The following is a 25,658-nucleotide window of genomic DNA, read 5'->3' as shown; positions in this document are numbered from 1 at the left end:
ACTCCGTCTATATACTAGTCCCGAGAAAGGGCACGTGAAAACGCGTTTGCCTCACGATCCAGAGCCTCAGATGACCCTGGCTGCATTTTGTTTACGTTCAAGATCACCAATATCGCGTTGCGGAAAATACAAAAGAGACCTATCAACTTTCCACGTCAAGAAGGGCATATAAAGTGCGAGACTGAATGGGAATGTTTACAATCTTCCTATCCTCAATCCCCCTTTCAGTTTCTTACCCCAGCCCAGGTAGTTCAAGGTATGTTATGCATCACCGTCGATAACACTTTGATATACTGATATCGGGAAATAGTAGCATGGCATCTACACCTGATCTGTTCATGCGGAGGACGCGCGGTCTTCCACGTCGGGATTATAATGCTCTGCACAATGGCCTGATTTCTTCGCCTTCACAGCAGTCTGAGGGATCTACCTGTGAAACAGGACACCCTTCCTCTCCTGAGCCCTCTTCGCCTAGGGACCTGGAAAACGTTCAAAACACACCTCAATCGAAGCGGTCTTACTCTTTGCTTAGCTCCTCGCCTTCCCCGCTTGATCCTGCCTTTTCAGAGAGCAGGAGCGATGCGAGTAGTCCGCACCCGTGTAAAAGACGAAAGCCCAAATCATATATTTTTAGTATAGTTTTGATTAAATTCAGGGGTTAAATAACTACTATGGCTGTCAAGTACCAGGAGGCTGTACTTGCCCACTAATTTGCCTCTGATCCACGGGATAAAGTGTTTTTAAAGCTATTGAAGTCTAATTATATCAGTGGTCTAACTGTTATCGCTGACTTTAATTCTCTAGGTAGAGGGAACGGATCGACCTTCATACTATGTCTTGAGATGTGTTTTATCTTTGAAGATTAGGGTTGAAGGTAGAACCACTCTATTAGATTGAATATACTTAATTAAAGTGACCTATTCCCGATTTCCTGGTTGAATTAGAGATGGCCGGCCAGCTCTCTGGGAACTAGTCACTACTTTAGATGTAGTGATTATCCCTACAATAAATCCTGTTTTATTAAAATTATAGATATCATCTGATGAGATTCTATATTTTTGTATAACCGCCTGGACCTGATTGAACTAGTCTTTTATAATCTCAGGATCCTCTATCTTAGCTTTTTGATAGTTGTATTGTCTAGCGAACCGGGTATGGAGAGACTCGTGGCGTTTAACAAAGCTGTAGGCCTAGTTGGTACCTACTTCTTCGGGTGTTGAATAGCCTCGTTTAAATAAAATTAGATTGGCTATATTTCTGACTTCAAGTGGCTGAGGACTTGCACCTCGCTTATCTAGAGATAGAATCCATTTGACGAGTGATTCCTCTTCATTTTTAGATAATTTTTGACGTGCGTGGACCATATCTTTAGCGAAATTACATCTAGATAATCGAGCGCGAAGAGTGATTCGAGCGATATTATAAACACGCGCTACTTTGCGAATACTGGTGATTTGGTCTTTTTAAATAGCCTTAATAGTAAGAAGGATCCTGCCTTCCTGTTCTACCTGCGCTTTTGATGATATAGGTGTTTTTGGTGGCATCTGTAGTGGTCGAATAGCTTCAGGTAGGAATTCGAGGTGGTGTTTTCAAAAGGGGTGGGCCGCCCAACCGTTGATTACGTTACCTGCCGCGCCTGTTTACGTAATCAGTCGACTAGAGCCATTTTGTTCAGCTTCTAACTTGTCCAAATTCCGTCAGCGTCTGCCGAAAGTGCATCTGTCATGGAATACCTCACCTCGCCTCACATAGTATATTCTCAAGAGCACAAAAAAGTGCATACTTGGATTGGGAAGCCACAACTGCCAGCCACGGATCTATACAGACCGTTAAGCGGATTCTGCAGGTCGGTGAAGCGATTAGCTTCGCAGAGCCCCAAGGCAAAGAGGAGTTACGCTCTCTTCAGGGGTGTGCTCCATCTTCCAGCTTCGGATGCAAGTAGTTACTGGCGGCATCCTGACTCCGGCCATCTGTGCCGACAAAGCGGAGGGAACGTTGAACGCCGTTGCTGGTGTCGAGGTCTTGGAGATCCTTGACCGTCGGGTAACCGACCTCGTTGGCGGCAGCAATGAATTGAGCTGCCATACGCTCAGAGTAGAACGTTCCGGGAGACACAACAATAGGACCGTCTTTTCCATGAACAGACTCCGGGCCAGGGCCATGATACGTCTCAAACTATAACAAGTAATGGCGGGTTAGTCAAGACTGTAGTATAAAGTGACAAGGCTGTATGGGTCACAGAGCGCAGCTTTGGCGATTTTAATCACTTACTTTCTTCAAGAATGGGATCATTTCATTGATAGACCATTCCGGAATGGCCCACGAATCCCAATCATGGCGTTGAGCACGAGTGTACATCATCATGTTGATTGACGAGCCTCCGCCCAGCACACCACCGGTGGGTACGACCATTTCGCGATTGTCCAACTGCGGCTCTGCATTTCCCTTGTAGAACAGGGTTGCAGTACTGGTGGGAAGCAATGCAGTTGGGAAAAGGAGTGGGAAGGCAAGCAAGTGGTTGCCCTTATTGTTCTGTCCGCCCTCAATTACGAGGATGGACAGCGAGGGGTCAGCATCGGCGAGCCTGGAAGCCACGACGCACCCCGCGGTACCGCCTAACGAGAGAGCAGAGCTGGTTAGTATGAACCTTATGATGGGCAGAAGAGGTGAATGAACAAACCGCCCGCGACGATGATGTCGACCTCGTCAACGCCTTTGGGTAGTCGAGTGTAGATGCCCATATTGCTTGTTGGATGTGATGGTGCGAAAAGGATGGGGATGGAATGAACTGCGCGCAGTGGATGGGATCACGCTAGGCTTAATAGCTTCGGGTAGGTCGCCCGGCTGGCATTCACCCCGCTGGATGTTTCATGCCGCGTGGATCCCTGCCAGTCTCTGGGGCCAACCACCTGATTCTGTTGGACAAGGCTGCCTGGCTGGTTACCCCACACTCCCTGCAGTCAGCAACGGACGGGTGTCTCAGATTATGGCCGGATATACAGCGCCCACAGTTAATGACCTGGTTCATCCCGGTAATATTGCGCCACGCCCCTGTGAATTGGTCCCTGGTGTGCCCGTGCGCTCTCTTAGGTGATGGATGTTGCCTCTTTTACTAGCTGTTTACTACTTCAAAACTTACTATACCTCACATCTTGTGATGTACTTGCTGTACCGTAGCTTTAGCATACATACCAAAACACTTGAAGCAATTAATATTGATTGAGAAGATCACAGTTGTATCAGGCTAACAGTAAAGTACGACGTAAATTTAAGTTTGCTTGGAGCTGATAAGTAAGTGCGTTACTGCAGCTCGGTGAAATCCAGCTTCTCAAATTTGAGAGGAAGGGCAATGAGAAAGCCAAGCGCTGCACCAAACAAAATCAAATAAAACACAGAGGCCACACTCTGCGTTACTGCGTTGGTGACCTTAGCCCGAACCTGTTCGCTCAACGACGCAAACAAGCTACTTCCCGCTCCATCAATGGCGCCTCTGATCTCGCTAAGAGCAACATTTGGTGAAAGGGACGATATCTCCTCCGTGGCATGGTTGATAAGAACAGACATGGCGATGCCCAGTGACAAGGCGAGACCACCCATCTGCGCACAAGAGAAGAACGCCGTAACGTTCTTTCGTGCCGCCTGGGGGCGCTTCAACTGGCCCACGGTGTAGCCAAGCTGAATGACTGGTCCGACGCCGAAGCCTTGGATAATGGTATAGCCACAAATGGCAGCCTGAGATGTGTGCGTGTGGATGCTGGACAGCAGGCCGTTGGTAACAAGGAGCAGCGCACTGGCCCAGATGACCAGCACTTGTACCACGGGATCTTGGGCAGAAGTCCCCCGCTGATGCCGGCACTGACCACAACAGATGCCACAAATGGCAGTGTGTATACCGCAGAACGCATCGAAGAATCATGCAGCACAAACTGGAAAAACAGCGGAAGCGTGTAGATGGCGACGTCGATGTCAGAAATGGCGGCAATCGTCCAGATCCACAGGCCGATCGCCAAGGGGTCCTTGAAGAACTGCACGGGGAAGATGTGATCCGATGTAAGAAGGTGGAATTTCTGCTGCAGAGCAAATATGATCCATAACAGAGCAGTGGCAACGTAAAGTCCAATCATCTGGCTGCTACCCCAGCTGTACACAACGCCGCCAAAACCCAGCAGCATGACTGTCGATACGACAGAGCCAAGAAAAAGCGCAGCACCCAGATGGTCAAATGCCTTAATCACGTCCATGAATCCCAGAGGCACACTAGGTGGCGCCGAAGGCATGATCCAGATACACGCGGGGGCGGCAACGGCGGCAACGCAGATGTTGATATAAAAAGCCCATCTCCATGTGACAGGCGAATCAGCAAACGCAGTTCCAATAATGGGGCCAAGGATGGTTCCCAAGCTCCACGCCATGCCGACAAAGTTGAGATATTGGTTTTGTTCTTTGGGAGTCGTCATTCCGGTGATCATGCTAATGGTGCCGACGTAGATGCCGGAGCCACCGGAGCCAGCCAGAGCGCCACCCACGATGACAGCGCCAATAGACGAGGCTGAGCCAATTACTGCAGATCCTACTTCGAAGATAAGCAGGGCGGCGAGAAAGTCAAATTTGCCGTTGAGGAACTTGTTAAGCATAAAATGTCCTCCAAAGTTCCATAAAAGGGCATTCTGAAACCACAGCATCCTTGATTTGATAACTTGCACCAAGTAGTCATCAACAAAACAGTACGAGGTTCCTGAATTGGGGCAGCGCATAGGAACTTAGAAGCCGACGAGACGTTCGCGATTATCTGGACGAGCGAAACAGCCGGAAAGAGTCTTCTTGCAGAATGGACAATATGGTTAGCACTGTCGTCTTCTTAGACATTCATAGGCCAACTGAGGATTTCCCAAGGCGTTGGAGAGCACGGAATCGTGAAAGAAGTTGCTGAAACAATCATAGCAATAAAAGCGCGCCTCGCTGCGCAGCGCCTAGATAGAATACAACAACATACTCTCACGCTACATCTTGCCTCTAGCTAGTAGAGCCGTTTCAACAGTATATTTACTATACATAACTTAGAGATCCAATAGTACGGTCCTCTAAAATACAAAGAATACTTAACGTACTTCACGGTCGCATCGCCCACCTTATACAATCTTGAATTATCATATCTCGACGACAATATACTGTGAAGCTCTAAGACTCCGTGGATACTTTGAAATAGTCACTAAGAATATATATATCGAAATAATGAATATATTTATTCCTTTCAATTACCATTGCCATGGTAATACTGGTAGACCCTGTAATATATGCGCTTATATATATTTAAAGAACTGAAAAGTCTGGCATCTTTGATAGTCTATATAACACGTAGATTTGGTCTCATACTAATAGATCTTGCAGTCGTGGAGATATCTTGTTATGAATATTTGTCCTGTACATGGTAATATGGGGTGGGCGACCTGAGCGGGTGGGCCATTCGACCGAGAAGTACGTTAGGATCCTTGAATGGGTCGGTTACTCTACAGTAAAACCTATATATAAGCAACTCCGATATAGGGAATCCTCCACTTGGAGCAATTCAATCACTGGTCTGAATTTAATTTTACATATTAAATTGCTTAATATCTCGCTACTAGGAAATTGCTAACTTTTGACTCTCCTCCCATACAAAATTGCTTTTATGGGAGTATTGTGGATCTAAATATTTTTAAGTATCCAATTATATATCTCAAATACAGACACTGTACGATATTTTAATGATAAAATACACAAAAACACGTGATTCTGGCCAATTGGTCAGTCTTGGGCTATTTTACATACATTTTGATATAAGGAATCTCCAATAAAAGCAATAATAGGCCGTGTCTCATTTGATTGCTTATATCGGTGTTTTACTGTACTTAGTTTAAGTTATTTTCGGCTATTAATGGTCTTGGCAATCACGGGTAGAGGTATAGGGTCATTTGACCTCTCCCGAGAGATTGACTTGGGGACATTAATCCTGACCGGGATGCTATTTGCAAGCTGGAGTCAAATCATTAGGACGGCCGACAGAATGTTGGGATGAGCGTGCATTAGCTGACAGAATCTCTCTCAACGTTTGACTTAGCATATGAAAGATGCCGGATACGGTCTGCGGCGGCATCATGTTTTCAGATATACATCGTGGAACCACATTTTAATTAAAGTTAAATAAATAGTGCTCTTTCTCTTCTTTGTACCAGTACTTCCCTCCACTGGGACTATTACTATAACACACAAAGCTCTCTCGACTCTATTGTATGCTAAGTCTGCTCGAAAGTAAGATACGCGCCATACGATCGCTTGTTCACTGTTATATCGGCCTTTAAAAGGTAAAAGGTCCCTACCATGTGTGAAAACTTGACCCAAGACGAAAGCCGGACTGAATTGATCCGTTAACACATGCAGGCCGCTGCCTGAAATAAACCCATTCCTTACGTCAGCGGTATTCGCGTGTGTACAGCTGCCGTTGCGAACCAATTGCGAAATTTGCTGGTTTCATGAGGGGCAGCAGAAAACCTTCCAAAAGACCAGCAGATCAACAGCTCACTATACGCCATTCTCCATGTAAGTTCCATCCCTGATAAGCACCTTATTTAAAGATGGGCGGTCTCTTACCGCAGTGTTCCAAGCAGGGCAATAAGTGTGCTTTGACAACAATGGCGGTTATTGCTATCAAACCTTCTGATGGAGTCATAAGACAACGTGAAGCTGCTTGGAATTCAGTGAAGGATGGCTGTGACAAAATAAACGAACCTGGAAGTGGAACAAACATGAAGTTCTTTCTGCCAACAGTGGACTGTGGTTTCACTATCAACTCTGTTTGCGATGAATACCCTCGAAAGGTAAACTTCTCCTTACCATCATTCACAAACTCTAACTTTGCTACCAGGTCGCTCAATCCCCCGCACTATACGACAAGCAACCAGCGAAGATTTCGTTTTACCGTCAGGCATGTTTCGTCTATTTCCCCGGTGATACAATAATCGAGACTTTCACCATCCTCGTACCTCTTCGTGTTTCAGGGCAGATCGAACTTGGGAATGAGAACGATTACATAACGATGGATGAGGATCATTATTATCACATATTGAGCAAGGCTGTTTTAAGGCTAAGGGCTGGTAGTAGGCTCGAAGCTATCGCCATAGGCAGAATAAAGTAGAACGCTAGGGAGTAAGGATTTGGGGTCTTGTTAGGACACAGGAAACAACATCATCAAATTCACTCCAAAGATTATGTCGACAGTTTTCCACTAGTTCACGATATATGAAACGCAGACTATAGCATCGTGGCCTGCAGAGGAAACGCAGGCATGCCGTACTGATCAATAATTGTGTCGTGACCTGTAGGAGCATTCAACCCGTAGCTCGAGGATGGGAGTGGGCCGGAATATGGATCGACCCGTGTAGGAGCGTTCGAAGCGATTATAGACGATCGAGTATCTCCAATCGAGGGTGGCTAGAGGTAAAATTAGCCATTGATAATTCCTAAAAGAGTGCTGCAGTTCTCCGTACGTTCTGTTCTCGACCACACGATGACAGTAGTCTCTTCCTTTTCGACCGGTGAAGCCCGGCTCCCTCTCCATCGTCAACAGCACTAGAAATTGAGCTTGATTCACTTGCTTGATCGGCTACATTTGCAAGGTCACGTTGGAGAGCCTGATTATGTAAGGAACCGGCTCTATGGGTTTCAGCGGCCGTAGTGGTGGTGGTGTTCCATGCCGTGCGTCTCCAAGCATGAACGCACGATCTCTGCAAAGTTGTTGAGCAAAGCTCACCCGGGGTTTCGGTGGAAAATAACGATGTGGTGTCAGTTCCTGCCAGCCTTCCTGCGTGTCTGTTTTCAGTATTTAATGTTGATTCACTATTGTGTGGTGCTGTGTAAATTTAGTTGTATTAGAAGATCCGGGACATATGACATTACGGGTCAAAGCTCACCTAAAGCCTGCGAATTAAGACCAAATCCAGGCCTGCTGCAATTTCCCTGTGGCCGCCGAGAATTGTTCACAGAGGCACCAATTTGCACACCATCAGACAGTCCGCAATCTGGGTCCAAAGGTGCATCTCGAAAATGCGTTTTGCCGTTGGAATTTTGAGCAGTGTCTGCCCCTGGCTTACTATGTGGTTGAAACTTGCCATGATTTTGAAAAGCCTCCAAGTCGATATATCTTCCCAGAACTTGCATGAACATAGTATCATAATGGGATTTTCCGTCCCAGCCCGATATTAGCATCGCTTTGAGAATCGAGGTAGCCACTACGAAGTGAATTTGTTCGCAGAGCAAAACCCACTCTCGGAGATTTTCCCGGATGTATTCGATAACAGTGGCAACGTCCTTATCACTTGATGCGTTCTCGAGCCTAGCACTCCGTTAGCGACTGCACTCCCAAATTTGCGAAATCTTACAGATTTTTGTTTCCATTATCCCCGAGTAATACAACAGCGCCAGGTCCGATTGCGACATAGAACGCATGGTAATGGCGACTCTTTGTATTATGAGTTGAGATCTCCTTCCTATCTTTTTGCAAGGATTTCGAAAGTTTGTCGATAGTTACTTTTCTTCGGGTAACACCTTTGGAAAGCTCACTGTCTGGAATGGACCTGTCGAGCACTTCAAGCACGTGAGCTTTCAGAAGATGCGCTATTCGCTGTCGGTAGATGTTCTTGACCTCGCTTTCGGCGCTGTCGTCGATCATTTGTTGTAAGGCTTCGTAGCGATGGATTTCATCCAGGGCATGATTCGGCAGTTGGCGTCCTTCCGTACTATCCCACAGAGTCTCGTAAAATTCTAACTGACGACGGCTTTTGGCCGCGACTTCCTGGATGCACTTGATAAGCTTTGATGCATTTTTGTTAAGCGTTGTATACTGTCCATTTCGTTTTCTGAATGATTCGGGTGTCACCACCGTGGGAACAGTCGGTCTTTTCTCCAGCCTCGTACGGCTTCGAAGGCGTAGGGTACTAGCGGTCGGTTCACAGGAGGAGGGATTTGGGTTGCCTGTACCTATCGGATGGGTGAAGCCAGAGAGATTCTGCAATGCACTGGTTGTTGAGGGTGTGGTTTCCAGATTGTGAGACAATCGAGGGTATTGGGACTTGAAGCTGGGGGGCATGAACTGGCGGAATTCATCACTCGTCCCTTTGGCAAAGAAGGCGTGGAAGATTGCCACGCACCCCTACAAACTCTCAGCTTTTATTGACATGTAATCGTCAATGGTCAGTACCTCGTCAATGACGGACGATGGTGAAAGGCCATCCAATGTGTTTTGCAGGGCCCGATGAACATCTCGAAATGCAGACATTTTGTGTGGTACGTCTGATAACCTGGTATGGCAGAAAGGCGCCTCTACTTGAACGCATTGGCTAGTGTGACCCCGCAGTGTTACTAGTTCAGGATAATACATGTTTTCCAGAGTGGGTTTAGATTTCACGCCCGTGACCTAATGCCGAATCTAAACCCACTCAGGAAAACGCTGGCTGGGCTCGGAGTGTGGCCCGTTGTCCTCACCAGGTTTCGAGATCCGCCCACAGTGTCAGCGTTGATCGCTTCTCAGTTGCCCGGATAATACCTCGCAAATGCCACCAGGTACAGCTCTGGATAACCAGCATTGGTTATCATGCGGGTGAGCGCTGGTCAAAATCTAAGTACCCCTTCACGCATCGACTCTACGAGTATGATGGCAACTTGATGGACACGCCGTTCTGCCATCATTCTTACCAGGCGATTATTGTTGCATCGGGCCTCTCGCTTCTACGCTTCTTGAGCGTGAAGAACACCAGCAATGGCATAATAAACACAACTTTCTATTGACAAGCTTGCTATGTATGTATGGCCTGCCCACAAGATATGTTATCTCATGAAGTCTATGTAGAGATGCTAGCCCTGTCGAAGTCTCACCAGGACATGGCACAGACCGATTCAAGAGTACAAAATAGGTAGGCGCTATGCTTATCAAGCCCCTGACAAAATTGCTACTCCTACGATATCAATTAGTATCATTACCACCATCAATGGAGGAAGCAATTCCAAATCCCTTCAGGCTAGCCTTGGCGGGGACTAGCCAGATTGTCCTGTTCAATATTCACTCTATATGGTATATATACGTCGACTACGTCGATATAACTTACCCCAATTTATCATATCCAATATTTTCTTCGCTGTCTGATAATCATGGTGTCTTTGATTCTGCTAGCGCTCTATATTATCATATGTCTATGTTGGTTTCGTCAACTGCCTTGTCTATAGTGGCATTATCTTAGCCGTTCTATGGTCTCTCTTATTCCTGAGAATGCTCTACCAACGGAACTGGAGACGAGGTTCTGTCGAGGGACTATCTGTCTTCCTCTATAAAAAAGGTATAGACTTCTTTTGTTTCGATCTATGTCAATAGATGGGCTAATCAGAGCAAGGGTCAAATCCCCTAAGACCATGACTGCTTAAGCGCCCATTGACGCATGTAAAATCCTCTATAGATTATTAATCAACTTCTTGGTTCTTGACCCGACAGTACTGCATTCCGTGGTTCCGTTCCTCACATGATATTCGTTGGTTTCATGTCCGTGGCTTCTGCGAAGAAATCCATATCTTAAGTGGTCCTTCCTTTATCCTATGTCTACTCCTACCCCTCCACCCTGACTCATTCTGCCTGCAGTATGCTGGGACGAGGCTAGGAACGTAAAGAATTTTCTTATATGTACTCATTTCGGGCGCTGAAGCAATGTACAAACGATGTGCGGGTGCACCGCCTGGAGATAGGTCCTTTAAGAGATCCGTTCGTTTAGCACTGTGCTTTCCTATCATCGACTCTTTACCCGGCCTCTTACCAGCCTTCCATGACAAGCTATCGTTGCGCGCATCCTCTTTACATCCAGCATTCTGAAAGTGTTGATAGTTCGAAGTCCCATGTCCTCCAACATGATAATGTCCGAAGTGGATTTAGGTGAAATAAAAGCCAGTCATTCATTCGTACCTTTATAGCTGCCATTACTATTCAATCACACCAGTATCCTAGCCATGGCATGCCCTTCTAAAGACGAATCTCGTCAGGCAACACATACTTGCCCCTGGAGGGGATCCATCTGGTGCGGCGCTTGCTAACAGATCGTTTATCTAGGGAGCGAGGTGCAAGACGGCCATATGCTCCGGGAACTGGTTTGAGCAGTTAGCGAGTCACCTCATCCGCTACGGCTTTGTTCTTGTATATTGCTAATCTCCTAGAAGGTACGCACAAAATGAGGTCATGGAGCGGTTCTCTAATAATTTATAGGCACCTCTGGCCAAGCCTGCCCTGTGACTATGTTCTCCGAGATGATTAGACTCCATAATTCGGGTTCTTACTACTCTGTGTATTTACAACTATAACGCATGCTTTCTCTCCTTGTTCTTGACTTTACGTATGTATTCTGACCGTAAAAATAACCTAGGAGGAGGAGATGATGTGTGATTTTGGGGCTTGCAGCCAGTATCCGCTTTCCAGGCTGGTCTAGGGTTTGACCCCAAGCCTGCCGTCCATGTTTTTGCCTTTTATGCGTTTATTCTTCTCTTCCCAGTCTTTCAAGATAACCCTCCCCCAGCTTGATTGGTCCAACTCGGTCGTAGAAACCATGTAATGCACAGAGTATAAGCAGTACCAACAAGATCCTCCTTTCCACCCGGTTGCAACCAACAAGAACACTATTTGTGTTCATACCTCTGACAAAAGGACTGTGTCATGCGAGACAGGAGTAAGACATAGGGACATGGGCATGTTCGGCCGGCTCTTTCCAAAAGTGGGTTAGATCGTATATACCGGCGTACACATACAATCTAGTCCTCTTTGGGGTATGTGCCTGAAATACGAAAGGAGAAGCTCTTGTACCAACCCAACATGGTCTGTCTAGGCGCTAGCCTTGCTAAAAACACTTGACCTAGTCTAGCATAGACCAGTCTAGAACCTCACTGAACTAACTCATTCTATCTCTGATCACTATCATCATCATTGGTAATGTGGGCTCGATATGTTTCCTTTAGGAGAGAACACATGCAAGTGCTTATCTACGAACACGCTATGCACACCAACTGACGTACATGATAGCCCACATTGTATCTTCGAATGTCCCCGGGAAAATGTCGATCTTAGGATTTATACCTAGTAGGCCTAATCCTCTTTCAGAGTAGATTCTCTGTGCAGAAATCTCAAGGCAGGAAAGAAATTTGATAATAGCCTATCATACAGCAGAGTAGCACCAAGGGTATACATGAGTGAGAAATCTACCCAGGAAGCCTTCTCTGGCCATAATGTCGCTGAGGAGGTGGTTCGTTCCTAAAGAAGTCCAGACGACCAGTAGAGATTGACACTGGAAGCTGGAAGCGAACTGATACGGCAATCATGGTGAGTGGTATGGCGCCCTTGCGGGATGGAGGGATTACCTGTGCCAATGGCATCGGATTCTTACACTTGGCCTCGGGACAGCTCAGCAAGACACTAAGCTTAATTGTCCAATTCCTTTGGGTCCAAATTCTTTTGGACAAAAGAGATTTAGATTAGTCTACCCGCTACGGCTCCAATTGTGATGATCAATCCACTAGTGGAACCATCGAATGAGGGTGTCCAGTTTTGAGGACTGGATTGGAGGTTATGCGATAATGCGTAAGTAGGCTAAGCCTCTTTCAGAATAGGTTTTCTGTGCAGAAATCCCAACTTAGAGAAAAGGGTTGACAGTAACTTATCATACAGCTGAGAATGTTGTATCGCATACCTAACTGACGGCACTAACCAACATGAAGGGATCTGAATGCGGTTTCACCCAGGTCATTAAATGACCAGGCAAAGTTTCTCCACGGGATTTCACTGACATGGCCCGGACCGGAGATAGCTTGTTGCTTGAATCATCACTATCTAGGCTACGTAGCTGGGCGCGTGGCAGGATAATACACGTTTTCCAGAATGGGTTTAGATTTCACGCCGGGGACCTAATGCCGAATTTAAACCCACTCAGGAAAACGTTGGCTGGCCTCGGAGTGTCGCCCGTTGTCCTCGCCAGGTTTCCAGATCCACTGTTTAAGCGTTGATCGCCTCTCAGTTGCCCAGATACTACCTCGCAAATACCGCCAGGTATAGCACTGGATTGCCAGCACTGGCTAATGCCGCTGAGCGCGACCAAAGTCTAAGCACTTTGTCGCATCAATTTTACGATTGCAATAGCGACTTGATCGGCACGCCGCCCCACCATTGCCATCCTTTGTACCATGCGATTAGTGTTATATCGGTGGTTGCACGGAAGGTGGCTTTCTAGTGAGCAGAAAGAGAGGAAGGCGGATCCACAGGACTTAGCAACATAGATAGGTTTCTGGGTATCTAGTGTGTTTGACAAATTCTATGGATGAGTATGCCAGCGAAAGGAAGTGGAAACTCTGCTGTCGCTATGTAAATCACACATCTCTTTCACAAGATCACACAACCGACATCCTTGGACTTCAAGATTCCTGAACAATATCGGCCTTCTCTTTCCATCATGGCTGAAATGAGCTAACGCTGGAGCAGAAATACATGTGCACTGCTAAGGAGTGTACCAAAGAATTCACATCTATCGACGATTGGCGTATCCACGTGGAAGACTATTCCTTCGATGCCGGGCGCATATGTCTCTACGATAGCTGCGGTGAATTCTTCTCAGCCAGCTCCAATGAGTCGCTTGCCCATGGGTCTCATCTCTACCTCAAGCATCATGTCGAATCGTGCCGCACGGAAGAACTGAGTAAAGTCTTTATCGATAAGAACTTTTGCTCTGTTGCGGAAGGAAGGATGTGGTGCTCTCCTTGTCGCGAATTGCTGGAATTGGACAACCGTGCGGAGGTCCTCGACCATTTCCAAGGGCATATCCAGGATGGGTCTCAATTCAAGATCCCTGGGCAAACGAAATATCCAGACACCAACCGAGCGAGGCAGGCAGAAGTTGAACCATCGGCCAGATCCGCGAACGAAGGCAAAGATGATGTTGTCGATCTTACTGGGCGCGGAATTCTTGTATGGATACCTCCTGCTTAGCCATACCTAAAGATGGGAGCTTCTGCTTGTAAGGGGGAGGATTGGGGTTGGATAGGGTATGTAGAGGGGCATAGAGGCTCTTCCTGCGGCGGGAAAGGATGTGGTTCAGGCAGCAGGACCGTTCGACGCACGCTAACGCCGGACATAGCCTGGTAAAGTGGCTCTGGTTAGAGTGCTCCCTTGGCTGTGGGCGTTGAGAGAGGTACAAGGCCTTCGACAGCCAGTGTTTCTTGACAAAGGGGGCATGGATTATGGTATTTGTGCGACAGGTTTACTGTGTGGATGACTAGGAGTGATGAGAATGCACCCAGGAGGGTTTAGTGAGATAGATCATAGTATTAACCGAGAATGGATTGGGACGCTCGTAAAGAAGTTGCCTTCTGCTCCCTAGTAAGAGATCTGCTACGGCACATGGCGGGTTCCTTCGTCCCAGACATGGCACAGTGCCCCCAGGGATCGTCGGACTGCCAGCGAGATTTGGTCCAAGAAAAGGAACTCACCATAAGATCAACTCAGACGCTCCAGCACCATTGTCAGCTGACTGGCGATTGGTTCTTTAAAAGAGCGGTCCTGCCTTGTCCAAAATTTGCCGTAATTCGGTAATTGCTTATGTGATCTCCTAGGAGGCGTGCCAGTCGCACAGGAGACTTCCACTTCTTAAGTGAGTGCTACGTCTACTCCAAGGTCAAGTTATTACAGCCTGTTGGTACGATGACCCCAGAATTAAGATGACTACAGTCCCAAATCCAACTTCACCTGGTCAACATGCCGTCGAGGACACGAACTGCAACCAACTCGCCCTGTATCGCATCCTATTGCAAGTCTCCAAGCTACCCTATACGTGTCCTCTGTGCCTCCACGGGTACAGTCGTTATGATAACCTCTACGAGCACTTCAAAACCACGAAGGAAGCTCAGCACATGGCGCTGAAGAACCTGTGGTTCCGGAGTAAATGCCCAGTTTGCAGCGAACCCGCGTATTAAGTCCTGCAACATGTGGCACAGCGACACCCGGTGAATTATCAGAGTCTAATGAAGCAAACCCTGCGTTTACGACACGAAGTGAATACCACAATTCCCAAGTCGCCAGCATGTTTCGAGCATATATATCTTTTCCCTCTTAGGCGACTGGACCGTGTTGTCAGCTTACCGACCAAAAAGCAGAAACGGAAGCCAGGGAGGCGAGATGGCATCAGCGAAATGGCGGGAGACATTGTAGGTGCTGAGGCATCTTGGGGTATGGAGCTTGCTTGATGAATGACTCGCTGACGGTCGCTTCAGGCCGACAGTCTACCCCGCTAGGTCACATGCTAGTCCACATATGACAATCACATCGCATCCCTGACAGGATGCCAACCATATTGAACACCCGCTATTGTCGTTGGCCAGCACAAATTGACTGACTCATCTGGCCATCTCGCTCGGCTAACTGGTCGAGCATCCGCAACCGTGTCGAAAGCGTCTGACTTAACGACCAACACTGATGAACGACTACGGCAAGGTCAGCAACGCAGGCAGCGTATAACCTGACGGGTGACCTTACTAGAGAGAATCTCTTCTTCCCAGACCCCGACCTCATAGTCCACTAGTCCATGCTTTTCTATCCTGTCACAGATAGCAATCAGCTCCTCACCAAATGTTTCTATTTGTGAAATGCTCAGACATGGGTCGGGAAGAGGAATGTTCGCCGTCATCGAAGCCCGGGTCAAATCCTTCTGCTTCTGCCAGACTGCAAGACAGCAGATATTGAACTCGCTCCAGAGCCTGAGTTGCCTAGGATGAACCGCAGCGTCGTCGTACAGAATGCCTGATAGAAACGGCGTGAGCCCATGGTCAGTGAAACAGGGCAAAACAAAACATATAAGCGATAAACCTTGAGACATACCGCGCACTACTGCATCACTAGTAACCCAGAGGAGAAATCCTAATATTATCTCTGCTGCCTCGGCGGTTCGGTTGTGAAGACACAGACAGAGAGCTTCATCCCGATCCCTGCCGAATTGCCTCAGGATCTTTTCCAAGCAGATTTCGGCCGGAGGACCCTCTTCTATCGTCCCCCGTTCGTCAAGCTCTTCTGCTGGGATTGAATACCTCAGGTGGTCAGCATCTGGGGCGTGAATGCGTAAAATGTCCGTGGAAAAGGTATCAGCTTGGTATATGTGGTCGTTCCCGTCGTACAACAACCTAAGAAGGATAGCATTAGCTGAGGCCAACAGAGCGACGGATGCTAGTCTATTTCTTACATCAGTAAGTTTTCCATAATGATGTACTATCTCCGAAACCCACTTAGAGACATCGCGGGAGTGAGTGTGGCCAGGTAGGACGTTGGTGAGCCTTGCTTACCGACGTGGTGCAGATTGGCAGAGAGTGGGCAGATGTAGACAGGATCCTCGCTATGTAGATGTCGCGCACGACTCCTTCGTGAGCTGTGAGAGTCTTCCATAGCGCAATCATCCAAGATGAACCATGGTTCTAAGTCAATATGCATCAAGTGGAGCTTGGAAGAACTCGCTTGCTCTTTCGACCACGGATGGCGCGAGCTGCACCTCCTGGCAAGCACCTTATGGTTTACCGTAATCTGGTAGTGGGGAATGAATGCAGCCGACCACCACTCTACACGTATCATGTAGCCCAATGGCCGGCATTATGCATGGGATAATGATAATCATTCTATCTGCATGCGTAAACGCCACCTCTGTGTAGTCATTTCTGTGTCTCTGTGGTGATGTAGGTGCCATGCTACCGCACAGACTTGATTTTCTTCTAAGAGACGAGTTACCGTAGACTGGCTGGTACTCCAGGATACATCCACACCCACATTAGCGTTCTAGACCACCCAGCAGACAGACCCGCCTCTCAGTACTCTTGCCTCGTTCGACTAATCGCTTCCAACGACGCTCAGACAGCAAGTGTTGTCGTAGGGATAGTCCGTGGTAAGTTTGTCCCCCCCCTGCGCCTTGCGCGTTTTCGTTATTTAATATACCTGGTCTATAACATATAATGGGTGGAGTTCCTTCTCAGAAGCTGCCACGATAGCCTTGACGCCCTTCAATAGCCGTGTTCGTCTGGACCTTGCGTTGGCATCTGCCCTACTCCATGGCTACTCCGTCCGATGCGCCCTTGGCTAAGGGTAGAAACTCCGACGCCCCCAGTTTTTTGTTCCTCTGCAACGAATGCTATAGAGATGTTGGGCCAGCGGTGTTTGGCCATCGACATATTTGGTTCACCCAGAGACCGGAAACTTTGTGCCTCTGCTGCGAAAAGCATCATGAAGTTGGACTATTCGTGAGCATGTCCAAACAATCTGAGGCTAGTTGCGGCTAATACTCCCCCAGGTGCATGAACGTTATTTCGAACAGGTCAAAAGGGCCCGAAATATCTTTCTGCAGTTAGAGGAGCAACGCCGCGAACTGGAAAAGCAAATGCTAGAATATAGTATGTTGCCCAGAGGCTTTCAACGTATCTACTGACTTGTCAAAGGTTCCAAGAAGGACCATTAGGTCTCAGCAAGAGTTGTTCCTGTGTAACACCAGACGTCTCCCATGCGTTCTAAGAGTTCTGGGCCTCGTTCACGTTACCATAGACACTTCCAAGACGTGTGCGTCATTCAAATATGACCCGGATTATCTTTGATAATAGGCGTAGAGCTCTACATAGCAGCCGGACATTTGGAGAAAGAAAAGCACAACATGATTCACTATAGTCCTATAGTTCTCGCCTATTCTCGTCTTCGTTTCTCTAAATCCTGCTCAGGGGCTCAATATCGCTCCCTTGAGTCCCTACACCCCTACGTTTACCAAGATTTGGTAGTGGGGCAAGGCGTTTCCCGCCTACTGATTGGACGATTTTATCCAAACCAACTTTGGCTACTTCGATCTAGAGGCGGCGTCAGTACCGGGCCCTGGGACATAAATCAGATATGGCACACCCGACCTGTAGTTGACCCGGTTGTTACTTTTGACCCTTGTTCTTCCGGCCTCCAGGACGTATCGCCCCTTATCGCGAGCGGAGAAGATATATGCAACCCTCCCACGATGGAATCAAGATCCGAGACTCACTACGACTCCGATGTGGAGCTTGATGTGTATGCCCATTTCACTATTTCAGATCCGTTTCTTATCCTCCATAGGTCTCTTGAGTCGCTCGATGATTCGTTTAAAGTTATAATCAGTGACCATGGACGCTACTATTCGTCCCGCTATCGAAGACGCCATCCTTTCCCCGTCGACCAGGTTTGTGTCCCATCGCTCACCTCCGACTCTACGCTAATCAAAATATGGATAGAGAGAACGAGAACGTCAAAGTAAGTTGGACACCTTTCCTGACGCTTCATTACTGATGTCTTATTGAACGGCAATTTCTTGCATACTGTGAACTTTTTGATTGGAGGTTATGTCCAGTGTCTGCCGGTGCTGCTCGGAAGGTTCTCGACGTGAAAACTGGTGCTGGATGTTGGACAATCAAGTTTTGTATATGCCAAATGATCATGTCTCTATACACATACTAACTAAAACGACAGCTGAGGAACACCCGTCGTCAATGGTAAGTTGTCTCCTGATCTCTCACCAATACATCAACTAACCGCAAAGGTTTCTGGAATTGATACGATATACATGCAAGAAGAATGGTATGGACCAAGAAGATGGTTTCCGCTAAGGCCAGTCTGACTGTATAAGGGTCCCACCTAATTGCGAGTTCTGCATCGATGATCTAGATCGGCCGGACTGGTATTATCCTTTCAGAAACAGTGAATTTATCCATGTTGGTGGATTGGGGGGAGACCGCCAACTGCTGACGTGCATCCTACATGGAGCATACCGGTATGGCCTCACACCACGTATCACTCATACTAATCCAGTATCAGGTGCTGCTCACCAAATGGCATGTTGGAAATATGGGACAGCAACGTTCATTTTCAAGACCCTTACGGCGAAACTGGCCTCCACCGTCTCTATAATGACATGCATAAAGCCTTTCGGATGGACGGACGCTCACTTGATCTTCCCCTCCAATACCTCTCGGAAATGGAAAGTCACGGCTTTACCAACGTTGCGGAGCACGTCTATCGTATACCACTCAACACGGCACAGCCGATGACCCAGCAATCGGTTGTGGTGAGCTGGGCAGACGGATTTGAAGCGTACAGCATGGATTTACTGGTTAAGCACCTAGGAAAGCGCCGTCTTGAAGTTTTCCTCATCTGTGCTGCCGCGCGTCAAGCCCTGCGGAAAGGGGTGGAAGGCTGGCTCGAAATGTAGGTCACAGCCAAGTATACATTAGACTCCTTACTGACGATCACAGCCGTATAACGTCCGGGCGAAAACCAACAGCACCTCTGTGAAGTTTTCATCAATATCCCTTTATGAGTTCAAGAAAGCAAAGGCGATGCACATCAGTCAAGCTCCGATGTGTCCCTATCTGATCCCTGGGAAAGCATTGAGAAAAGCGGTGATGCCCCAGTCATATACTACATGTTGTCAAAAAATGGCCCACAATTGACATCGCATACCTGGAAGTCTTATAAACGTACTGAGAACGATAGAGCACAGGGAGGAAACGACGGTAAGTTCTGGTCGGAACTTTCGTCTTTCTTCGGCCTGGGGCCAGCAACAATGGGTACGTTAGAGGCTGATGCTCCGCCAAATGTCTTCGGAACATCCCGCATTGCAGAGTAGGACGAGGGAGTCAAGGAGAATCAAATCTTAGTGATTGACTGGGTAGTTAATGCCCTGTAACTGGGCAGCATATAATTACTCGTATTTCGCCTTCCCTGCTGCAGGGTTAATTGTCGTCCTTGCGTTCCCAGAGCGAACTATTACGTCTGTAATGCAAAAGGAGATAAATATGAGCCCTTATCACTCAGATGAGAACCACATACCGGACAAGGAATAGATCTGAGCATATTTCCTCGACGTCTGTGTGGCCGGTTGTTTCCGAAAAGCCTGCGCTCAAAATTCGTTGTTATCGCGACTGGATAAATGTGATACTTTGCAATAACCGCGCTAGACAAGCCCTGTGTAATTTCTTTTGGCATCGGAAAAGCCATGGTCCTGGTAGTAAGTCATTGAGACCACATGGGCCAAGCAGCTTACATACTCTGCTTGGAGGCTCGTGGTTTGAGTTGAAGCGAACAGGCACAGCTGAATACCAAAACCTGTGGTCAATGACGAGGGATAATGCGCCCCATATAATATAACTTATAGGATCCACATTGCAGAGATCTGTCTTTTTCGACACCCGACAATCTGCTCAACAAGGACCATTGTCAGAGATTCCTGCCAATGTTGCCGCAGAAGGCTTTCTAGGAATCGATCTGAAGCGGTGTGAGCTAGAAGGGGATCCGGAGCTTGTAACGTCTTTGCTACATGATCACTATCCTGACACTGACCAAAGAAATAGTAGCCTTAAATGGGAAATATGGGGCAGATCCGTCCATCTTGACTGCACCTGTATTGGGCTAACCAGCAATTACGTCACTAAAGAATTCCCCCATAATCACTGTCGGCCCCAGACGAATACCATGATTCAGCTATATGCTAGTGATGATCAGTATATTGCGTTGGACCAAAGACGCACTTGTTACTCACAAATGGTGCGGGCAATTTAACGATACTTGCCGAGCTAGAAAGCACGTCGAGATATTTAACCTTCCAGTTGTTAGCTGGTCGTGTGCCACATCGTGCCATTTTTGAGTCGGAGGTTCGACGGCCAGCGCTTGAAGCGTGAACGCAAGAACCTGACCGATGGCGGTCCGGTGGAGGCGCACTTCATCGTCCGCCTGCACATCCGCCTGCACATCCGCCTGCGCATCTTGATTGGGCATACACAAGAGAATATTGAATAATGTGGGATTACCCCCCGGGATATAAAGGAAAACGAACGCCTCCCCGGTGCAGATGTAGCCGTATCGAATGCCACTGTCAATCATGTATAAGAATATCTGAGCGACCATGGCGACGACGAGGCGAGTTAGCATAAACTCAAGCGTGTCACCTTCCTAGTCAATGACGTCGCGAGCCAGATCCATTGGGTGTAGACCCGCCACCAATTCGGGAATCGTCACTTTGTCCGGCGCTTTGTACTCCACTGCATATACGGGTATTTGTCGTTCGTCCGCCACAAGGTGCACGCAGAACCGGTCGGCGCGCCAATCACGTCTTCGCGCAGTGCCATTCCTGCTCTGTCTTTACGTTGTTCCCCTTCCCCTTCTTCGGTCTCTTCCATACGAAAATGCCTCATGATCGCCAGTCGTTGGAGTGTCCGCGCATCCTCAAGATTGATTCATTTGCTCCATGCTGTTCTCCAGCAGTATCTCCGACGGGTTTGCGCGATCATAGAAGGTGACTCGGCCTTGGACGCCAAACTCGTGTTAAAGGGGTTCATCATCTCGCAGGGCGTTGATAACTTTTTCGGTTGTCTATTGTGTTTCGCTCAAGATTCCATAGAGACGCTCCGAACAGAGCGGCCTGTTCTGGTTCGCAAAGGTCACAAGGGTCGCATCTGCCTCAATTGGATCGCCCGTGGCAGCGAATGAGGAAAAATAGTGTGTTGGGTTGCACTCGCCAATGTGCCGCTTCTTGTGCTAGTCTCTCTTCCTCCTCGCGGCGCTCTGCCGCTTCTCGCAACACTTTGTTGTTCTTCGATTTGACGTCACAGTTCGGCTATCGTTTCCTCCATCCCTGTTTGAAAAGAGTACTCAGTAAATAATCGAGTATAAATAACTCAACAACATTGGGCGGCGTTGTTCAGCGGGCGCGGGGAACAGTGTGCAGGAGAGAAGTGCGAGTCTGGTCTGTTTACCAGCTTACTCACCAGTCCGTAGTTGCCTCAGGCATCAATATACGTCAGTCTCAGACTCATTCGTCCCCGCAAAATACGCCGGCTCGATGATACCTAAATTTCCATATGAGCAGTTATAAGAATTCGATCCTTCTTCAATCATCGGCAAGTAGAGTCACCGTAGCGAGACGACTATTTCGATTGCGTCACTCTCAACTACCACAATCCGTTTTATATAAGTACTGTAGAGGATGCTTCCTTTGTACGAACTTGCTGAGATGGATTGCACGACGAAGCAGTGAATCAGCAAAGGCTTTTTCCAATTAGAGATAATAGTCTTACCCCTCCCGTTGACTGCCCGTTTGTGCAAAAACGCTACTGGATGATCTAGGCTTTGAGGGTTAGACACCATGCAGTTATTACCCATTGGAGCTCATCGACAAGTGGAGAAAACCCGGTATTTCCCGTCGATTATTAATACACCGCGAGGGTGCTTTCATGCTGTGAATATCGCTGAATATTCGACAAACAATATTCCATGTTATGCCTTGGGATCGCGAGATGCGGCCTACACTTTGTCAGTGTATGACCATCAAAAGGGGACAGACCAGAGACGCCTACCAATTGCTCTCGTGATAGAGGCCATTGGTAGCTAGAATTGCAATACATGATTTGGCCGTTTTGTTAGTCGTATTATCATAAAGAAGTCAATGATGGGTGTTCTGGGCGCTGGAGGACAGCTTCGCCCTTATTTCTCGCCAGCTTGCGCGGAGTAGACGTCAGATATATCGTCCTTCTCTCTACTATGTTCACCAAGGATGTCCCTCCTTGTCGGTACCGTGCAGCAGAGGTTCAGAAATACCTTTTGCAGTACAGAAATCGTCCTATAGGAGCGGTCAGCGATGTTGTTGACTTCTCAAGCAAACCACAACGGCACTCCCACTTGGACATCCATGTCGAGGAAACCGTATCATCATTTCGTTCCTCTGGCTCACCAGATTACTTGTGTTCAACGGCCATATCCATAGCTTCTGGGTGAGTGCCGTGATCATCTCCCAGGGCAGAGCGCACAACAACGAGGCAAACAATCAGCCCATGTCCTTCTCCAACATACTTCGAAAAATAGCAAGTCTGGATACTGGGGCCGTAGTTGGGGTGAACACACGGAAAGGGAGACGCAACCTATCACGCGTGATCGTTAGGAGAAACACTGGTCTGCATTTATCCGATATTACTCACCCGCTTCCCGTCAAACGTTCTCCGTGCGGAGCCGAGCAGGAGGCAATGAGGCGACTCCGAATTGGATGTCCCTTTAAAGTCGTCATCTTCGAATCCGAAAAGCTGGAAATTTCTGCCGACTTCGGGCAGGTGTCTGGACTCACAATCCAATGGCAGATCGCATCGAATCACAACGACACACGAAGTCACCTGTACAACGGAAGAAGATGTCCGGACTGGTACAGACAGATCCCAAGAAAGAACATGAGCATGCCGTTGCAGAAGCGATGGAGAAGAAGCTGTACGGTAGGAAGTAGGAAATTTATAAGCCACTCTTGGGAGAAGAAACGAAAAATGACCCCGCCTACATAGTGGAGTATGCATCCTGCCCAATCTCTAGAAACCAAAAATCTATAAAACTTGGGCGCTTACCTGTAGCAGCACCTCCTCAACCGTAGCGTGTTTTTCGTGGCTACAAATCAAAATGAGCTCTTGTTGTCATTTGGTGGGTACGCAGGCTTGCTGCAACTCCCCCCTAATCAGACTAGTATCTGCAAGGAAGGCTTGAGGGTATGGTTGAAACATCTCTTATCCTCGCTGGGCCGGGGGTGTTGACTCGGCCTCAGACCGGGAGGTCAGCCTTCACATTCCAGTAAGAGGACCAGCGAAGCGTAGGAAATGGAAATTCACATCTATGGCAATGCTTTATAATATTTCGAGAAAGAGGATGGTCAGTAGACGGGACACTGTTGCACGAAAGCTGGCTGCCTTTGATGGGTCCATGAAGGTGACTTTATAGACCGCGCACTTCAATGCCAAGCGTGATGCTCTATACCTGATTAGGAACACTATACTACCCAGGCAATTTTGCAAAATATCAATGTCCCGCAACTTGTCATGGCACGTACCTGTTCCAAAGAAGATGGTCTAATGGAATACCTGACCATGCCCCTTTTGAATGAGAAACAGATGGTCGTCTACACGTCCTACTAAGCGTGAGGCCATATGATGATGTTGGTCAATGGAAAAGCAGAATGAAACCCGTCAAAACGAGCGGGCATGTTATCCCACGACTTGACCGTTCGCGTACCGGCGAGGGATACCTTGGTTTCAGTCGCACATAGCCTTAGCTGGTCATCTTGAAAAACCCGTATTTCGTTTGAATCATAAACCTACCTTTTTCTCACCCAGTTGAATCTACAAATCATCCGACTGAACGTTATGACTTTGCCGAGTCACTTGAGATGAGGAGAGTTTGGGAGGTCAATCAGTGCCTCCATGGAAAACGCGCGCATCAGTCTCGTTGGTTTGACCGAGGTCGATATTTGACGGTGACTGCCGAGCACGGGCGCTTCTAACAAGAGCTTTTCCCCCAAAGCCCGGCCATCTAGCTGAGCCAACCTAGAAGCAGGTCAAGGCAGAGATCACGGTCGTTTGTGACTGGTCTCGCGTCATGTGGTCAAAAATTCATCCATCATCAATAGTCAACGCAACATCCTCTTATCTGACCGAGCCAGCTATGCATGAACTTCATTGTCTAAAGCAATAAAATAACCTTAATCAGAAGCAACGCAGGTCATGTATTCAAAAGTTGGTGACATAGGTGCTGTAATAGCACGGACTATCATAGCTGAAAGCAACATGACTACTCATGATAGTATGTGTTTAAACTCAGGAAATGCAGAGTCGGGCAATTCCATTGCTATGAGCACAACTGCCTGGCCCTCAAGATAGCAGTAACCACCAAGGCAAAGCACAGCGACAACTTTCTCTGTTCTCCAACGGACAGGCTCTCGGTGACTGAGATATTCCGTCTTGAGCACACGGCACCAGCCAGTATGTTGCCCACCGTTAGCCTCTGTTTACCATGGCTGCTGGTTCTGGTCGGCCAGATTGCATGGAGACATTCCCCGGTTTCCCACCTCAAGACGGAACATTGACCCTTTCGTTTTGGCATTATCCATCCGTAGAGTAATCCAGAATGGCGTGTCTGATTCTTTACCCCCTTGCCAGGGGCGTTTTTTCCGGACCCCCCATTTGGGCATTCCCCTGGGTTTTGCTTCCCGTTGGGGAGGGGGTTAACTTTGGGCCAGCCCCTTAGGAAATACCCGTTGTTCCCATATTGGAATAGCGAGTAAAGAAATCCCAGCGGTGGAGCTGGTGACTAGAAAAGCCCCAATCAACCTTATTTGAGCGTGCCGGTCACCGTTGCCGAGGAATTCCTACTCATTAGACCCGGGTCAGCGAGACAGGGAAATCACCCACCCGACACAATGCCATTTCATTCGTCCACAGTAAAGGGCGGAGATGAATTTGCATTCTCGTCGAGGGTCGCTCTCTTCTTTATTCTGAGGGCAAAGTGTGGCCCCAATCAAAAAGCCTGATACAGAGTAATGAAATTCAAGGTTTAGTGGTACTCGGTGATCCGAATCTGTTTCATTGAGTTTCAATTCTATGTTCCAAACAGTGTAGGAGATCAGAAGCTTCCCAAGGTTTTTTGAAACATCTGACAATCTCGCACACGATACGGGATATGACGTCATGGGCGACAAATAGCGGTTGGGTACAGGCAGAGGTGCTGTAGAAACTGGAATGTCTGACGAAAGAAGGAACAGGCAATCATGGTG

At 47.8% G+C, this 25,658-nt stretch overlaps 14 protein-coding genes across 14 annotated transcripts in view; 5 read left to right on the top strand and 9 right to left on the bottom strand.

Moving 5' to 3' along the window:
* The first annotated feature begins 104 nt into the window (after positions 1 to 104).
* On the top strand, positions 105 to 819 carry BDQ94DRAFT_154955 (uncharacterized protein). The gene is made up of 2 exons (XM_026768387.1): positions 105 to 256; positions 311 to 819. Exons 1-2 carry the CDS (start codon positions 186 to 188, stop codon positions 660 to 662), a joined length of 423 nt encoding a protein of 140 aa, XP_026619865.1. The 5' UTR covers positions 105 to 185; the 3' UTR covers positions 663 to 819.
* A 453-nt stretch (positions 820 to 1,272) lies between these two features.
* Positions 1,273 to 2,772, bottom strand: BDQ94DRAFT_154953 (glucose-methanol-choline oxidoreductase). Its single transcript, XM_026768386.1, has 4 exons — positions 2,681 to 2,772; positions 2,272 to 2,615; positions 1,739 to 2,175; positions 1,273 to 1,678 (listed from the first exon to the last, which is right to left on the bottom strand). Exons 1-3 carry the CDS (start codon positions 2,739 to 2,741, stop codon positions 1,903 to 1,905), a joined length of 678 nt encoding a protein of 225 aa, XP_026619864.1. The 5' UTR covers positions 2,742 to 2,772; the 3' UTR covers positions 1,273 to 1,678; positions 1,739 to 1,902.
* Positions 2,773 to 3,300: 528 nt separating this feature from the next.
* BDQ94DRAFT_186118 (major facilitator superfamily domain-containing protein) lies at positions 3,301 to 4,634 on the bottom strand (the record flags this gene model as incomplete). The annotated part of the gene is made up of 2 exons (XM_026775061.1): positions 3,301 to 3,754; positions 3,805 to 4,634. 2 exons carry the CDS (start codon positions 4,632 to 4,634, stop codon positions 3,301 to 3,303), a joined length of 1,284 nt encoding a protein of 427 aa, XP_026619863.1.
* A 1,917-nt stretch (positions 4,635 to 6,551) lies between these two features.
* Positions 6,552 to 7,229, top strand: BDQ94DRAFT_127265 (uncharacterized protein). The gene is made up of 3 exons (XM_026763888.1): positions 6,552 to 6,576; positions 6,642 to 6,854; positions 6,902 to 7,229. The coding sequence occupies exons 2-3, from the start codon at positions 6,669 to 6,671 to the stop codon at positions 7,169 to 7,171; spliced, it is 456 nt and encodes a 151-aa protein (XP_026619862.1). The 5' UTR covers positions 6,552 to 6,576; positions 6,642 to 6,668; the 3' UTR covers positions 7,172 to 7,229.
* Positions 7,230 to 8,410: 1,181 nt separating this feature from the next.
* On the bottom strand, positions 8,411 to 9,316 carry BDQ94DRAFT_186116 (uncharacterized protein; the record flags this gene model as incomplete). The annotated part of the gene is made up of 2 exons (XM_026775060.1): positions 9,233 to 9,316; positions 8,411 to 9,184 (listed from the first exon to the last, which is right to left on the bottom strand). Exons 1-2 carry the CDS (start codon positions 9,308 to 9,310, stop codon positions 8,411 to 8,413), a joined length of 852 nt encoding a protein of 283 aa, XP_026619861.1. The 5' UTR covers positions 9,311 to 9,316.
* A 4,221-nt stretch (positions 9,317 to 13,537) lies between these two features.
* Positions 13,538 to 14,325, top strand: BDQ94DRAFT_164158 (uncharacterized protein; the record flags this gene model as incomplete). Its single annotated transcript, XM_026769924.1, has 2 exons — positions 13,538 to 14,014; positions 14,305 to 14,325. 2 exons carry the CDS (start codon positions 13,538 to 13,540, stop codon positions 14,323 to 14,325), a joined length of 498 nt encoding a protein of 165 aa, XP_026619860.1.
* A 1,150-nt stretch (positions 14,326 to 15,475) lies between these two features.
* BDQ94DRAFT_154945 (uncharacterized protein) lies at positions 15,476 to 16,117 on the bottom strand. The gene has a single exon (XM_026768385.1). The coding sequence runs from the start codon at positions 15,915 to 15,917 to the stop codon at positions 15,537 to 15,539; it is 381 nt and encodes a 126-aa protein (XP_026619859.1). The 5' UTR covers positions 15,918 to 16,117; the 3' UTR covers positions 15,476 to 15,536.
* Positions 16,118 to 16,595: 478 nt separating this feature from the next.
* BDQ94DRAFT_164156 (uncharacterized protein) lies at positions 16,596 to 16,772 on the bottom strand (the record flags this gene model as incomplete). The annotated part of the gene is made up of 1 exon (XM_026769923.1): positions 16,596 to 16,772. One exon carries the CDS (start codon positions 16,770 to 16,772, stop codon positions 16,596 to 16,598), a length of 177 nt encoding a protein of 58 aa, XP_026619858.1.
* A 1,875-nt stretch (positions 16,773 to 18,647) lies between these two features.
* On the top strand, positions 18,648 to 19,292 carry BDQ94DRAFT_164155 (uncharacterized protein; the record flags this gene model as incomplete). The annotated part of the gene is made up of 3 exons (XM_026769922.1): positions 18,648 to 18,661; positions 18,711 to 18,854; positions 18,899 to 19,292. 3 exons carry the CDS (start codon positions 18,648 to 18,650, stop codon positions 19,290 to 19,292), a joined length of 552 nt encoding a protein of 183 aa, XP_026619857.1.
* Positions 19,293 to 20,617: 1,325 nt separating this feature from the next.
* On the bottom strand, positions 20,618 to 21,207 carry BDQ94DRAFT_164153 (uncharacterized protein; the record flags this gene model as incomplete). The annotated part of the gene is made up of 3 exons (XM_026769921.1): positions 20,618 to 21,013; positions 21,044 to 21,120; positions 21,171 to 21,207. The coding sequence occupies 3 exons, from the start codon at positions 21,205 to 21,207 to the stop codon at positions 20,618 to 20,620; spliced, it is 510 nt and encodes a 169-aa protein (XP_026619856.1).
* Positions 21,208 to 22,618: 1,411 nt separating this feature from the next.
* BDQ94DRAFT_164152 (uncharacterized protein) lies at positions 22,619 to 22,852 on the top strand (the record flags this gene model as incomplete). The annotated part of the gene is made up of 1 exon (XM_026769920.1): positions 22,619 to 22,852. One exon carries the CDS (start codon positions 22,619 to 22,621, stop codon positions 22,850 to 22,852), a length of 234 nt encoding a protein of 77 aa, XP_026619855.1.
* A 182-nt stretch (positions 22,853 to 23,034) lies between these two features.
* Positions 23,035 to 23,495, bottom strand: BDQ94DRAFT_186112 (uncharacterized protein; the record flags this gene model as incomplete). The annotated part of the gene is made up of 1 exon (XM_026775059.1): positions 23,035 to 23,495. Exon 1 carries the CDS (start codon positions 23,413 to 23,415, stop codon positions 23,035 to 23,037), a length of 381 nt encoding a protein of 126 aa, XP_026619854.1. The 5' UTR covers positions 23,416 to 23,495.
* A 1,238-nt stretch (positions 23,496 to 24,733) lies between these two features.
* Positions 24,734 to 25,311, bottom strand: BDQ94DRAFT_164150 (uncharacterized protein; the record flags this gene model as incomplete). Its single annotated transcript, XM_026769919.1, has 2 exons — positions 24,734 to 25,036; positions 25,297 to 25,311. The coding sequence occupies 2 exons, from the start codon at positions 25,309 to 25,311 to the stop codon at positions 24,734 to 24,736; spliced, it is 318 nt and encodes a 105-aa protein (XP_026619853.1).
* Positions 25,312 to 25,462: 151 nt separating this feature from the next.
* The window catches only part of BDQ94DRAFT_154928 (uncharacterized protein), a 1,052-nt gene continuing 856 nt past the window's right edge, over positions 25,463 to 25,658 (bottom strand). Inside the window, exon 2 of the mRNA XM_026768384.1 lies at positions 25,463 to 25,600. Within this exon, the coding sequence (XP_026619852.1) occupies positions 25,571 to 25,600 (30 nt within the window). The 3' untranslated portion in view covers positions 25,463 to 25,570. The remainder of the gene's footprint in view (positions 25,601 to 25,658) is intronic.

This window comes from Aspergillus welwitschiae, assembly GCF_003344945.1.
Source record: "Aspergillus welwitschiae strain CBS 139.54b unplaced genomic scaffold BDQ94scaffold_83, whole genome shotgun sequence".
NCBI classification, from domain to species: domain Eukaryota; kingdom Fungi; phylum Ascomycota; class Eurotiomycetes; order Eurotiales; family Aspergillaceae; genus Aspergillus; species Aspergillus welwitschiae.
The sequence above is the reverse complement of the archived record's forward strand: the minus strand, read 5'-3'. Positions and strand labels throughout refer to the sequence as shown.